General features: G+C 35.4%; 1 protein-coding gene across 1 annotated transcript in view; it reads right to left on the bottom strand.

The window, feature by feature from the left end:
- Nucleotides 1-2,127: 2,127 nt before the first annotated feature.
- Trissin (trissin) overlaps nucleotides 2,128-15,493 on the bottom strand; it is a 48,346-nt gene continuing 34,980 nt past the window's right edge. The window contains exon 3 of the mRNA XM_069844527.1: nucleotides 2,128-5,130. Within this exon, the coding sequence (XP_069700628.1) occupies nucleotides 4,829-5,130 (302 nt within the window). The 3' untranslated portion in view covers nucleotides 2,128-4,828. The remainder of the gene's footprint in view (nucleotides 5,131-15,493) is intronic.

A 15,493-nucleotide genomic window follows, 5' to 3' on the forward strand; every position in this document is an offset into this window, starting at 1 on the left:
TAATAGAAAAAAAAAAGTTCAGACAAGTTTGGGGGAGGCAGTGCTCCCCCATGTCCCCCCAAAACTCCGCCTATGTTCTTCCTCTGACACATAATGTCAAATGAGATGTACTGCCTGATAGTAGATGTATATATCAGCCAGAACCTCAATCAGACGCATTATAAATTTAATAACTACTGACCAATCATCAGAATGGAAGTGTACAGGCTCACCACAACCAAAAAATAGCAAGAGAGAATTAGTTGATCGTGAGACAATGTTGGCAATAGGCGAATATTATGGAAGTACAACTTACAATCATTAATATGAAAATGATAAAAATCAGAAAGAAAAGAAAACAAAAGCTAATATGTCTGTAATCTCATGTCTTTCTAACCTGATATAAAAAGAGACTGACTTCTACTCCACATGTATTTGTCTGTAATCTCATGTCTTTCTAACCTGATATAAAAAGAGACTGACTTCTACTCCATATGTATTTGTCTCATCGATCTGTGATCCATCAGTGTGGACTCTCAGCCATATTTCTTCTGGTTAGTGAACATTTCCAGAGCTAACCCTTTCAGAAGTGTTGCAGGTGTGTCATTAATATTGCTTTCTGGCACTGCTAGGATCATACGATGAAAGAGTGACTTAGTGGATAAAGCATCAGCACGTAGAGCTGAAAACCCGGGTTCAAATCCCGGCACCGGAGAGAATTTTTTTCCGTTCCATTACTCTTTCATCGTATGATGATGCAGAATATCTGCATGGAAATATCATATGTACTTCGGTACATTAAAATAATATATATGATATGCGTAAATCACTTCGTGATTTAAGACAGCGCTTATTCCGTCGGATCCCGGCCAACTAGTCACTCATAACGAGTGCACCTCAGCACATGTGTGGACTTCAGTCCTACGTTCATAGACACCTATGACGTAGTGCAGAGGGCGGCCACTAGAGGGAAGCCAAGAGTTGGAACTTAAACTGAGATGATTCTGTCTGACGCCGGGGTGGGTATCCGGTGTGGCTTAGTGGATAAAGCATCAGCATGTAGAGCTGAAAACCCGGGTTCAAATCTCGGTGCTGGAGAGAATTTTTCTCCATTCCATTACTCTTTCATCGTATGGTGACGCAGAATATCTGCATGGAAATATCATATGTACTTCGATACATTAAAATAATATATATATGATATGCGTAAATCACTTCGTGATTTAAGACGGCGCTTATTCCGTCGGATCCCGGCCAACTAGTCACTCATAACGAGTGCACCTCAGCACATGTGTGGACTTCAGTCCTACGTTCATAGACATCTATGATGTAGTGCAGAGGGCGGCCACTAGAGGGAACCCAAGATTTGGAATTTAAACTGAGATGATTCTGTCTGACGCCGGGGTGGGTATCCGGTGTGGCTTAGTGGATAAAGCATCAGCATGTAGAGCTGAAAACCCGGGTTCAAATCTCGGTGCTGGAGAGAATTTTTCTCCGTTCCATTACTCTTTCATCGTATGGTGACGCAGAATATCTGCATGGAAATATCATATGTACTTCGGTACATTAAATAATATAACTGCTAGGATCGTTGGGAGAAAAAGTTACTTACGTCCGTAGCATTCCTGAAGCTACACATGTCCCCTGGGTTGTGCTGAATTGGTAACAATGAAGACAAATGACATCTGCTTGTAAGATCATAAACAATTCAACAATGACTTCACACCAGAGAGGATTAATAGAAATAAAATCAGATTTAGAAAATATAGCAATATGTATTTATTGTGGAAATATATAATTATGCTACATTTTCTGAACTTGAAAACATAATGGAACAATGTGATTCCGGTGAGGCTGTAATTGCGCCCATTTTGTTCAGAATTACATTTCATTGTAGCGTGCTTTGTTACTGACGGAAACAGTGAAATAATTTTGAACAAAGTCTCTCTTGAAATATTATATTTATATTAGTTTAGTAGTTCAGAGTGATATGTTTTAGATTACTTAAATTTTATGTTTCATTTACCATCATTACAATACCATTGTTAAGTGTCCATTTATTAAATGAACAATTGTAACGTAACCTTTACATTTTAATTATTTCACCAAGAAAATATTTTCCCAACATTATCTTTGTTATTCTTCCAATTGTTTGTTTTTTTTTTTGTATTTTTTATAATTTGTGAATATAAATGTCCTCATTTCTCTTCTGGCCCAAAAGTATGTATTCTGCTGTTTTTGTGAAGAATCTCGTTTCAATTGTTTTCAGTCTTTTGTTTTGTTTGATAGAGCAGTTTTTAAAGGGATATTATATACAATACACCAGCACTGAATTATGGTATCAGCATGTTGTTTAGCATTGCTAAGATTGGTGACAGTCAGGACTGTGGGGTTCCCAGTTCATGTCGTGTCAGATGCAATATATTGTGATGAAGTTTGAGTTGGGTTAGGAAGCAATTCTGGGTGAAATTAGAGAATTTGAGTCAGAGGCAATTCTGGGTTGTGTTGGAATTATCACCAGTTCTGACTAGAAATGGAATTGGAGTGCAGCAGCAAAATTATAGGTGAAGTCTGAATCGGGGTCTGAAACAATAATATTGGTGGAACTGAGTAAAAGGGGACCGACTTCGACCTCGATATACAGGGTGTTTTGAAATTTCCATTACATACTCCCAGGACTTGTAGTGGGGATGGAGTAGATAAAGTTTCGAATAGGAATCTATGTTTGGAAATGCACCATGCTACAAGTTAAACAAAACCAATTCAAGTGTTTATAACGAGTCATTATTTTGAACAAGTGCGAGTAAAAAGTTACCGGTATTTGAAAAGACAAATTACCTATAAAACGAATATATCTTGAGAATCCTTTATAATTTGAATGTTCCTATCCCAGTACACATGCCTTAAAAATGCATGAGTGATACAAGGTACAACAAAATATCTACTTAAAAAAATTAATAAAATATTCTCCAGACTTTTTTCATCAGAAGTAATTCCTGCGTTACTATAATTTGGTTTAAGATACAATTACTTGCTTTCCAGTAATCTTATGATTAATTAATTTTTAAAATTCATAATTTTCTGCCCAAGGGTAAGTCCCTCACTGCAAAACCAGCATTCTCCAATCTTCCATATTTTCCGCTTTTCTCTTCGTCTTCGTATATGGTCCATAATTTTGCAGTTTTTCTTGGGAAAACAAATAAATGCGATAGCTTCCCGTTGCATTCCTAACACCACACTCTCTTTCGGATCTTAAGGTGGCGCTAATAAGCACAATATTTTTTTCGCCTCTGTTGAAAAAAAAAAAACATTGTATTTCTGAGTAGATAGATCCAATTTAAATGAAATTTGACATGCTTATTATACACATTTGTAAGACACTACTGCTTAAATTTCAATCTCTTATGCCTGTTGCAAGTAATTCTCCAACATGTTCCATACATTAACATAAAAAAAACACATGAAGGTAATTTTCTGTGGTATGGAAACTCACAATATCACCAAAATTTGTACGTAATATCTTATGTACAGTCTTAGAAAAAAGTTTTGTCGCACAGATTTTTTATAAGTCCCAGAAAGAAGGCATTGCGCATGATCAGAAGTCGAGCGACCTGGTTCACAAGAGAAGGACTAGTGGAGGTAATAAAATTAGTTTTGTTTCGTTGTATGCCTGATCATGCGGACTGCCTCCTTTCTGGAACATAAAGTATCTGTGCGTCAAAACTTTTATCTAAGACTGTACATTATTAATAACCTAAACTTGTGCTTTAATTATTATTTATTGAATTTTAAGTTTTGAATTTTTTTTTACGTGAAGTATTTAGCAGATAGGGTTAAGTTGTCGGTTTCGTATAAAATCATATATCTAATAATACCCACAAAAAATTTCATACAATTTCATTAAGTAGTTCCTGAGAAAATACACCTCTTATAAAGAAAAATGCAATTAGCGGGAAATTATGTATAAAGAATATCAAATTTAAGGGGACACTCAACTTAAAAATTGGAGAAAAAGTGTCATTTTGTGTATCAGTTTTACAATATTACCTTTTTGAAGCTATTTATGATTTTTAATCATTAAAAAATTTAAAATTTAATTTCATAGAAATAAAAAAAAAATATTTTTTCACTAATTTACGTGATAGAACCAAATCAGTACACAGAATTCTTCCCCTCTTCATTGAGAAGGCACAGTCAAATGCACAAAGCCAAAAAATAAAAAAAATGATAATTAAAAGTGATATTTCAATTAATGATTGATTAAACATTGAAATATTTTTTATTTTGAAAAGTAGTGGATCCAATGAGCTGAGATTTTGCATGTTACTTCCCATGTGTATATTAAACATTTTCTCCAAATCTGAAAAAAATTGGTCAAATAGGAAAAAAGTTCCAAAATATAGTTGAGTGTCCCCTTAATGAATTATAACTAAAATTATAATGAAAATATCACAACAAAACAACTTGTACATGATTTGCCAATGTAGCCTACTGGTGACCTGAATCACAGATAAAGAAAATCGGAATTTTTATGCCTACATGCATGTTAACGCCACCTTAAAGGATCCTAGGTTGGAGATATTTGGGATCAGAGTCAGAATTTGAGTCGGAGTCAGTATCCGAGATGAAAATTTTGTGACAATTGACAATAATTTGAATTTTTTCGAAATTGAATTGGAAAACGTTTCACAAGACAGATAGACTTGCAGTTACATCGTAACAGTTTTTGTAGCATTATCAAACTTTTGAGACTTTAGAGAAAGTCGACAGTCATTTGTTGAGAGAAGAAAGGACTCGGTTTCCATGGCGACGCGTGTTGGTATTGTAACGAGGCTTATGCACGGGCGGCCTAGGCGTTGTAGACCAGCTGCATGCGGCCGCCGGGCGGGGGCACTGTGTCGGGCTCGTCCGGCTGGGTGTCGGGCTGGTGGGCGAGGCTCCAGTAGCGGGCCGCCAGCTCAGGCACCACCAGCAGTTCGAGGCGCAGGCCGGGTCCCTCGCTGTCGTCGCCATCCGGGCCGCTGCGCTTGCGCAGGTAGTTGAAGCAGCAGGTGCGGAAGTTACGCGTGCCGCACGCCGCACGACACTCCCTGCCGCAGGAGTCGCAGCTGAGCGCCACCGACCACGTGCACACGCACCACAGCACCAGGCCTGCACCACAATAATAAGATAATGATAATAATAATAGTAACATTAATAATAATATAATAGTAATAGAGTAATAATAATAATATAATAATAACATAATAATAACAATAATAATAATAGTCAAATAATAATAGTAACATTAATAATAATATAATAATAACATTAATAATAACATAATAAATAATAAATAAATAAGTAAATCCCGAAAAGACGAAGTATATGATTATGTCTCGTGACCAGAATATTGTACGAAATGGAAACATAAAAATTGGAGATTTATCCTTCGAAGAGGTGGAAAAATTCAAATATCTTGGAGCAACAGTAACAAATATAAATGACACTCGGGAGGAAATTAAACGCAGAATAAATATGGGAAATGCCTGTTATTATTCGGTTGAGAAGCTTTTATCATCCAGTCTGCTGTCAAAAAATCTGAAAGTTAGAATTTATAAAACAATTATATTACCGGTTGTTCTGTATGGTTGTGAAACTTGGACTCTCACTCTGAGAGAGGAACATAGGTTCAGGGTGTTTGAGAATAAGGTGCTTAGGAAAATATTTGGGGCTAAGCGGGATGAAGTTACAGGAGAATGGAGAAAGTTACACAACACAGAACTGCACGCATTGTATTCTTCGCCTAACATAATTAGGAACTTAAAATCTAGACGTTTGAGATGGGCAGGGCATGTAGCATGTATGGGCGAATCCAGAAATGCATATAGAGTGTTAGTTGGGAGACCGGAGGGAAAAAGACCTTTAGGGAGGCCGAGACGTAGATGGGAGGATAATATTAAAATGGATTTGAGGGAGGTGGGGTGTGATGATAGAGACTGGATTAATCTTGCACAGGATAGGGACCGATGGCGGGCTTATGTGAGGGCGGCAATGAACCTTCGGGTTCCTTAAAAGCCAGTAAGTAAGTAAGTAAGTAAGTAAGTAAGTAAGTAAGTAAGTAAGTAAGTAAGTAAGTAAGTAAGTAAGTAAGTAAGTAAGTAAGTAAGTAATAACAACAACAACAATAATAATAATAATAATAATAATAGTAACATTAATAATAATGTAATAATAATAGTAATAGTATAATAATATAATAATAACAATAAAACATTAATAATAATATAATAATAACAATAATAATAGTAATATTAATAATAATATAATAATATCAATAATAATAGTATCATTAATAATAATAATAATAATAATAATAATATCAATAACAACATGAATAATAATATAATAATAATGTATTTATTTATTTTATTTTATTTATTTAGAATATTAACGTGCAAAACAACAGCACAAGGCCAATTACAGTTTAGCACAAGATACAAAACAAAACAAAACAAAACAAGACAAAACAACAAATGATGATGAGAATGAATGATGGAAAATGGCAGTGAGATGAAATACAATCAATGTAATAGTCAACATTAATCATTGACCAAATAATAATAATAATAATAATAATAATAATAATAATAATAATAATAATAATAATAATATGCTTGTCTATGCGGATGACGTGAATATGTTAGGAGAAAACCCACAAACTATTAGGAAATACACGGGAATTTTACTGGAAGCAAGTAAAGAGATAGGTTTGGAAATAAATCCCAAAAAGACAAAGTATATGATTATGTCTCGTGACCAGAACATTAGTGGGAAATGGAAATATAAAAACTGGACATTTATCCTTTGAAAAGGTGGAAAAGTTCAAATATCTTGGAGCAACAGTAACAAATATAAATGACACTCAGGAGGAAATTAAAAACAGAATAAATATGGGAAACGTCTGTTATTATTCGGTTGAGAAGCTTTTATCATCCAGTCTGCCTTCAGAAGAACTTATGAAATAGTTATATTACTGGTTGTTCTTTATGGTTGTGAAACTTGGACTCTCACTTTGAGAGAGGAACGTAGGTTAAGGATGTTTGAGAATAAGGTGCTTAGGAAAATATTTGAAGCTAAGAGGGATGAAGTTACAGGAGAATGGAGAAAGTTACACAACGCAGAACTGCACGCATTGTATTCTTCACCTGACATAATTAGGAACATTAAATCCAGATGATTCTCTAATTGTAGTTCTGGCTGATATGTACATCTGTTATCAGGCAGTACATCTCACTTTACGATGTCTATCAGAGGAAGAACAATTGTTTGTGTGCATCTGAAGTCTGACTAGTGGAATATAATATAGCTTGTCAGCGTTGTATGCAATGGAGGGAGAAAAACAACTGACCACCTTACCCCAATATCTCCTGGCATAGTTGCCTCATAAATGCTGTCTTGTTGGTATCATTTGTGAGGTTCAGACCTGTCTTCGGAAAGTTGACTAAACAACAACAATAACGTTTGAGATGGGCAGGGCATATAGCACGTATGAGTAAATCCAGAAATGGATATAGAGTGTTGGTTGGGAGGCGGGAGGGAAAAAGACCTTTGGAGAGGCCGAGACGTAGATGGGAAGATAATATTAAAATGGATTTGAGGGAGGTGGGATATGATGATAGAGACTGGATTAATCTTGCTCAGGATAGGGACCAATGGCGGGCTTATGTGAGGGCGGCAATGAACCTCCGGGTTCTCTAAAAGCCATTTATTGTGTTTCTTTAATATAAAGACGCTCGCAGTTGCCGAGGTTATATCAACGTCGTCGGTGTGTCAGAATTTTCTCCCGTAGAAGTTCTTTTACATGCCAGTAAATCTATCAACATGAGCCTGTAGCATTTAAATACACTTAAATGCCATCGACCTGGGCCGGGATCGAACCCGCAATGTCGGGCACAGAAGGCCAGCACATTACCGACTGCTATACCCGTAGGTAAATATAATATAATATAATATAATATAATATAATATAATATAATATAATATAATCACAGTCTAGTATATACAGTCGCGAAGCTCAATACGTAGTAAATATGCAAACATTAGATAGTTGCTCACCACTAGGATCGGTAATATCGCCTCATTACAGACAATGCAAAATATTACCGTCACAGTCTATTGTTTCTAGCACCCTCAAAACTCAAGCTTCGTGACTGTGTATAGTAGACTGTGATATAATGATGAGAAAGAGAAAAAGGAATTAATTGGTTGGGTCACTGGCTGAGAAGAAACTGCCTACTGAAGGATGCACTGGAAGGAATGGTGAACGGGAGAAGAGTTCGGGCAGAAGAAGATATCAGATGATAGACGACATTAAGATATATGGATCATATGCGGAGACTAAGAGGAAGGCAGAAAATAGGAAAAATTGCAGAATGCTGGGTTTGTAGTGAAAGGCCTACCCATAGGCAGAACACTTATGTATGTATGTATGTATGTATGTATGTATGTATGTATGTATGTATGTATGTATGTATGTATGTATGTATAATATAGATATAATATAATATAATATAACATAATATAATATAATATAATATAATATAATATAATATAATATAATATAATATAATGATGAGAAAGAGAAAAAGGAATTGGTTGGGTCACTGGCTGGGAAGAAACTGCCTACTGAAGGATGCACTGGAAGGAATGGTGAACGGGAGAAAAGTTCGGGGCAGAAGAAGATATCAGATGATAGACGACATTAAGATATATGGATCATATGCGGAGACTAAGGGGAAGGCAGAAAATGGGAAAGACTTCAGAATGCTGGATTTGCAGTGAAAGACCTATCCATGGGCAGAACACTTATGTATGTATGTATGTATGTATGTATGTATGTATGTATGTATGTATGTATGTATGTATGTATGTATGTATGTATGCATGCATGTATATATAATATAGGTCTAATATAATATATAATATAATATAATATAATATAATATAATATAATATAATATAATATAATATAATATAATATAATATAATATATTACAAAAAGTCAGAGAAAAACACTGCAAACTGTAACAATTACGAAAATAAGATAGATAGGCAGATATTGATATAGGCTACACTGTAGACAAAGACAGACATAGATCGTTGGCTGGGCTAGTGGTTGGTGGGTGGGTAGCTAAGTAGCTAGGCTAAGTAGGTAGATAGATATTGATTGATATGCTTAACTATATATGAATATATCGACGACCCAGTTCAAAAGAAAAATAACTAAACATTTAAAGTTTTGAGAAGCCTTCATTTTAAAGCTTTAGGTCGTGAAAAATAAAAGGATCGTTCAAATTACTCCAAATGCTCTTAATGATGTTTCATATATAACATAAGTTTCAAATTAGAGTGTGTTAACTGGATTTTCCACACCAATATAAAGTTTTAAAATGGAGGTCTCAAAACTTTAAATTTTGAGTTGCATCCCTTTTAAACTAGCCCGTTGATATAGAGTTAGGTATGGATACATGGTACGGACGGATATATGTGGAGATATGCATAGCAATGTATGGATATGGATTAATAATGACGAATTGTTTGCTAAACTGAAATGCTTCAGTCTGCCATTCACCCTGGATCTGGCCTGTTTGCTACTTGAAACCGTTTTCATGTGTATGACAGTCAGCCCCGTGACTTGATCTAGTATCAACATCATTTGCAGCGGAGTAGTTCAGGGCGCCTGAATTTAGACAACCCAACTTACACATGTGAAGACAGGATATAGCCCTTCAAGGCGGAGTAACAAAATGTTTTGTTGTTGCTGTATATGGGAGTCTGGAAAGCAATTAATGGCTCACCACGAACAAAATAATAATAATAATAATAATAATAATAATAATAATAATAATAATAATAATAATAATGGTTTTCTGTCCAAGGGCAAGTCTTTCATTGCAAACCCAACATTCTCCAGTTTTTCCTATTTTCTGTCTTCCTCTTAGTCTCCTCATATGATCTATATATCTTAATGTCGTCCGTCACCTGATATCTTCTTCTGCCCCGAACTCTTCTCCCGTTCACCATTCCTTCCAGTGCATCCTTCAGTAGGCAGTTTCTTCTCAGCCAGTGACCCAGCCAATTTATTCTTCTTTTAATACTACCGGTGATAATAATAATAATAATAATAATAATAATAGTAATAATAATAATAACAATAATAATAATAATAGTAATAATAACAATAATAATATAATAATAATAAAAATTTATAGTTTTCAGTCCAATGGCAGAACCTTCATTGCAAACCCAGTATTCTCTAATCTTTCCTATTTTCTGCCTTCCTCTTAGTCTCCTCATATGATCCATATATCTTAATGTCGTCTATCATCTGATATCTTCTTCTGCCCCGAACTTTTCTCCCGTTCACCATTCCTTCCAGTGCATCCTTCAGTAGGCAGTTTCTTCTCAGCCAGTGACCCAGCCAATTTATTCTTCTTTTAATACTACCGGTGACAATAATAATAATAATAATAATAATAATAATAATAATAATAATAGTAATAATAACAATAATAATATAATAATAATAAAAATTTATAGTTTTCAGTCCAATGGCAGAACCTTCATTGCAAACCCAGTATTCTCTAATCTTTCCTATTTTCTGCCTTCCTATTTGTCTCCGCATATGATCCATATATCTTAATGTCGTCTATCATCTGATATCTTCTTCTGCCCCGAACTCTTCTCCCGTTCACCATTCCTTCCAGTGCATCATTTAGCAGACAATTTCTTCTCAGCCAGTGACCCAGTCAATTTATTATTCTTTTAATACTACCGGTGATAATAATAATAATAATAATAATACTAATAATAATAATAATAATAACAATAATAATAATAATAACAATAATAATAAAATGGTTTAATTAGACTACAAAACTCTTCCAATCATAAAAGAGTCACTGACAAATACAAAGTCTAAAGTTAAGTTTATGAGCGAAATTTCAGAATCTTTCGAAGTAAAAACAGGAGTAAGATAAAAAGATGGACTCCCTCCATTATTTTTCAACAGTGTACTTGAAAAAGTAATACAAGAGTGGCATAACAAAAAAGAATCCTCAAAATTAATCAACCAATCACATTAGGCAGAGGAAAATTAAAGATAGATTGTCCGGCACTTGCAGATGACTTAGCAATTTTACCTCATGAGGTCATAACAGCTGGAAAATAGATTGAACTGTTAAAAGAAAAAAACGCCAAAAAAGAAATCGTGGAGAAAATCGGTCTCCAGATATTCTTCGAAAAAATAGAATACGTTACCTGGAAGCACCAAAGTATATTATGGAAAACAAATATGGTAAAATTAAACGAGTCCCACAATGTGAATACCTCGGCGAAATGATTAGGAAAATGGAGTTGAAACAAAAGCGAACGAAATCAGATACCAAAAAATGGAGACATCATGTCGGCTCACTGAAATTTTTTAAAATAAAAAGTGCATATCCAAACATACAAAATTAAGACATTATAAAAGCGTCATTTAACCAGAATGCCTCCTGAAACGTTAATTTTGAATAGAAAAGCTGATCGAAAGACGTGCATGTAATCTAAATTGACAGGCGTTTCATAGTACGATCATTCATGAAAGATCAGATCGTGAAATACGTGATAAATTTATGGTAGAACTATTAGAGCGAGGGGAAAAGTAAATATACTGCGTTGTTTAACATGTATTCATCTTAAACAAATATCAAAATATTTAACACCCTGTATATCGAAACCCATCGTTGGTTCCTGTGTTACTTCTCCTGACTGTACAACTTGTCCATGAATTTTGTTTCGAATTAAGTTTCAAGTTCTAATACTGGGTGTTCAGTTCAAAATGTGTCTTGGCTCGCTGTATGCCTTCATGTGGCTAGCTGATGAGCCTAGAGAATTCAGTCTTCCTACACTTCCGCAGCTCAGGTGTATAATAGAGGCAGAGAAGTTGGCTAGCAAGTACGGCGTTCATTCTGAAGAGTACGTGCCGATACGTACGGTAACGCCAGTAGTGGCAGGAATGTGAACTGTTTGGAAATACGTACTGTCGGGATATGGGGAGAGGGTTAAGACGATTACTTACGTATTTGTTGACATTAACTTCGACGGTCAACATGGACACGGAGCATTTGATTTGTGTTGTGGAATGTTACCGTACGCAACCGATGATAACAAATACCCTGCGTACGACTTGCCGGCGCAAAACGCAGTTCGAAAGAGGTTATGGTAGCACACAGACCGTACAGACCGCCATCTGTTGCTACGACGTTCAAGTTATACCGTACACGTTCTCAAGTTCAGATTGAAGAACGCCTTAAATAATAGGCAACTTCTCTAACATATAAACTGAAACTCGCTTCAAATCGGTGACCCAACAACAGTGACGTCATGACACACTTTGAAATGAACACCCAGTAGTAAATGCCATCGCTCATTTCATAATCAGAATCCATCATATATGTTTGAAAAGTACGTGATTTGGTGCTCAGATATACGTTAAGAAATTCTAATAGCAAACTTTGTAGGAAGAGGAAACTTAATTTCGCCCACTCTTGCTTATGTTAGAAAATTAAAACAGTCTCCAAGCTTGTTTCACACTGCGAGGGCATCGCTATCAGGTATTCAGCTGTTTCTTTTGATCTCCTCCGCCATCTTTGAAGAAGTTTGATTGGTAGCGCCGTGAGAAGCAGATGAAGGAGGCCGTGGCTTGTATTGGAATCGGGATTTAAGAACGCGCTCCCTCAAGGCATTGAATTTATATCACAGTTTCCTTCGTATAGCGTGGACTTAGGAAGGACACGGAGAAAATAGAACACCGTGATGGCATGGATAGGGATTTTCGTAGAACTGAAAGTAACATTTTATTTCACAAACCTCTACCTACATAATGTACTGGGTGGAGGAGATAAAAGTAGCCCGCTTTCCGTTTGAATACGGATGCGATATTTTGACTGATTGAAATTCCATTATCGTATGGCAGCCGTGACGAAAAGGTGACTCGCGAGCACATTGTGACTCGCATTGATAGCTGTGCATTTCTCTTCCTTCCTGCCTTCCCCAACTCCCACCCTCTCACTCACTGGAGTCAAACTCCGTTACATTTGTATTTGTCTCTGACCTGCGAGTGGCGTATCGTCGCAATGTCTCTCTCGAAACCATGTACCGCTTCAAAAACGAAAGTTTCAAGTAGGGTGGGAGGACGCATTTTTTTTTGCTGCCGATATGATGAGAATGTTAAATGTATGATTTGTTCACAAATATTACGAGGAAAACGGTTGTATAACATAAAACGGCATTATACTACATGTTACTGATGAAACATTAAAAGGTTAAGTGTTATTATTATTATTATTATTATTATTATTATTATTATTATTATTATTATTATTATTATTATTATTATTATTATTATTATTATTATCATTATCATTTTCGTCATCTCTGTACGTCGATTCTTTTTCAGCAATGTACGAATAATGCGGTTAGATGATCAATTTGAACTCACAGATTTACAATGTGATGTTAAATGAAAGCTAGATGTAAGGACTTGACAAATGTTGAACTTTTGAAATCTTTGCCAAAAAATAAATATCCGTAGCTTTGTTCTTTCGCTTGCTCTGTTGAAGCCATGTTCGCTACAACTTACGTTTGTGAAATTTTTTTTTCAACAATGAAGATAGTAAAAACCAAATTTAGATCACGACTGACAGACAAATACCTTCGTGATCAACTATGACCGTCAGTAAGTGACATAATTCCTGATTTTGAAACTCTGTCGCAGAGACATTCTGAAGACAGTTAATTTTAGGTTGTGATAATGTGTCCTATGTTTCATTCTTCATTTCTTTCTTCGTTACACGTACTAAACATTAGTTTGTAGCCTTATACTGTATAAAATATTTGAGTGCTTGATGTAAGGAAAATGGAAATCCGTTAATAAGTCAGACAGTTGCTTCACTTCCCCTTCGGGTGTCCGCCTCCCTCCATAGATGCTATGCACGTTGCAGGTTACACAGTGGCTCGGCGCACGATCACATTTTCGCCACGGCTGTCGTATGGTATCGCCACAGTCTAGTACAGCGGTTACCAAAACTCGAGCTGCTGTGATTACATGCGACAGACAGCCTATGAAGTAAGGAGACGGAGGAAAGGTACTTGACATGAAAACTATAACCAGTGGTGGTTCCTGTACTAACATCTTGATCAATCCCGCGGATAAAAATCTCAAGCTTTGCTGTATCAGTAATGTCACTGCTGTCATCAAGAGCCAGTGAATAATATACGATTTTTCTTGCTTCATTTTTTAACCTTCCTCTTGAATATAATCAGGAATTTTGTAAATTCTTCTCTCGATACTTGGTCGAGAAATTCGTAGTTTTTCAAAATTAAAAACTTCTTATGGACAAGTTATTTAAGCTATTTTAATCATTATTCTTTTGAGAAATTCTGTTCTATTAAAAGGCTTTAGAGCACGAGATATTTCAAACCCCATTAGGTAGCTGACTTCCTTACATTTATTTATCTCATCTTTCTCTTCTTGGCTATGATGTAAGACATGTCAATTCCTGGCGTTTAACAGTTCGTTGCCACATAATATTGAATCAGTTTTTCTACAACATTATTATTAAATCAATAACTAATAAATAGTTTCCCCCATCTAAATATTAAGAAAATTAAAATTGAGATAAAACCTAATAATTTTATCCTTCTAGGGAGAAGATCTAAAAAATATCAATATTCATGCACGTACAGAATAATTATAGAAACACATACTTAGTGGTCAGAAATAATAATAATAATAATAATAATAATAATAATAATAATAATAATAATAATAATAATAATAATAATAATAATAATAATATTACATTATTCAGCGTGGCAATTAATGTTTCTATATACTCCTAATTCAACCGTTGAGCAAAGTAAACATATTACATTTTCTCCGACAGAACAACAAAAAAGTTCTCCTTCCTATTCTTTACGAAACCACCTCTTACTGCTTGTAGAGACAGAGTTTGTAGAGCGACATGATACCGCCACTGCTTGCCTTCAGTACGTGAATGAAACACACAGCAATGTACAGGAAACTCCTCGTACCCGTTTGAATGTCTGTGATTACACGATGTAATCACGACACCCGCTATGGTCACCGCTGGTCTAGTATATACAGTCACGAAGCTCAATACGTAGTAAATATGCACCCATAGATAGTTGCTAACCACTAGGATCGCTACTATCGCCTCATTACAGACAATGCGAAATAGTACCTGCACAGTCTTTTGTTCCTAGCACCCTCAACAACTCAAGTTTCGTGACTGTATATATTAATACTAGACTGTGGTATAACGAAATAAGTAAAGAGCTACAACAATGGACAATTTTATGCAATAATCGATTGTTGGCATTCTTCCTGTCGTATTTCATCAGTCATCAGGTTCACATTCTGCAAAATGATTAAACGATTAAGAAAGAATGGCAATTGTGGAAGCCT

This window comes from Periplaneta americana, chromosome 2 (assembly GCF_040183065.1).
Source record: "Periplaneta americana isolate PAMFEO1 chromosome 2, P.americana_PAMFEO1_priV1, whole genome shotgun sequence".
Classification (NCBI taxonomy): domain Eukaryota; kingdom Metazoa; phylum Arthropoda; class Insecta; order Blattodea; family Blattidae; genus Periplaneta; species Periplaneta americana.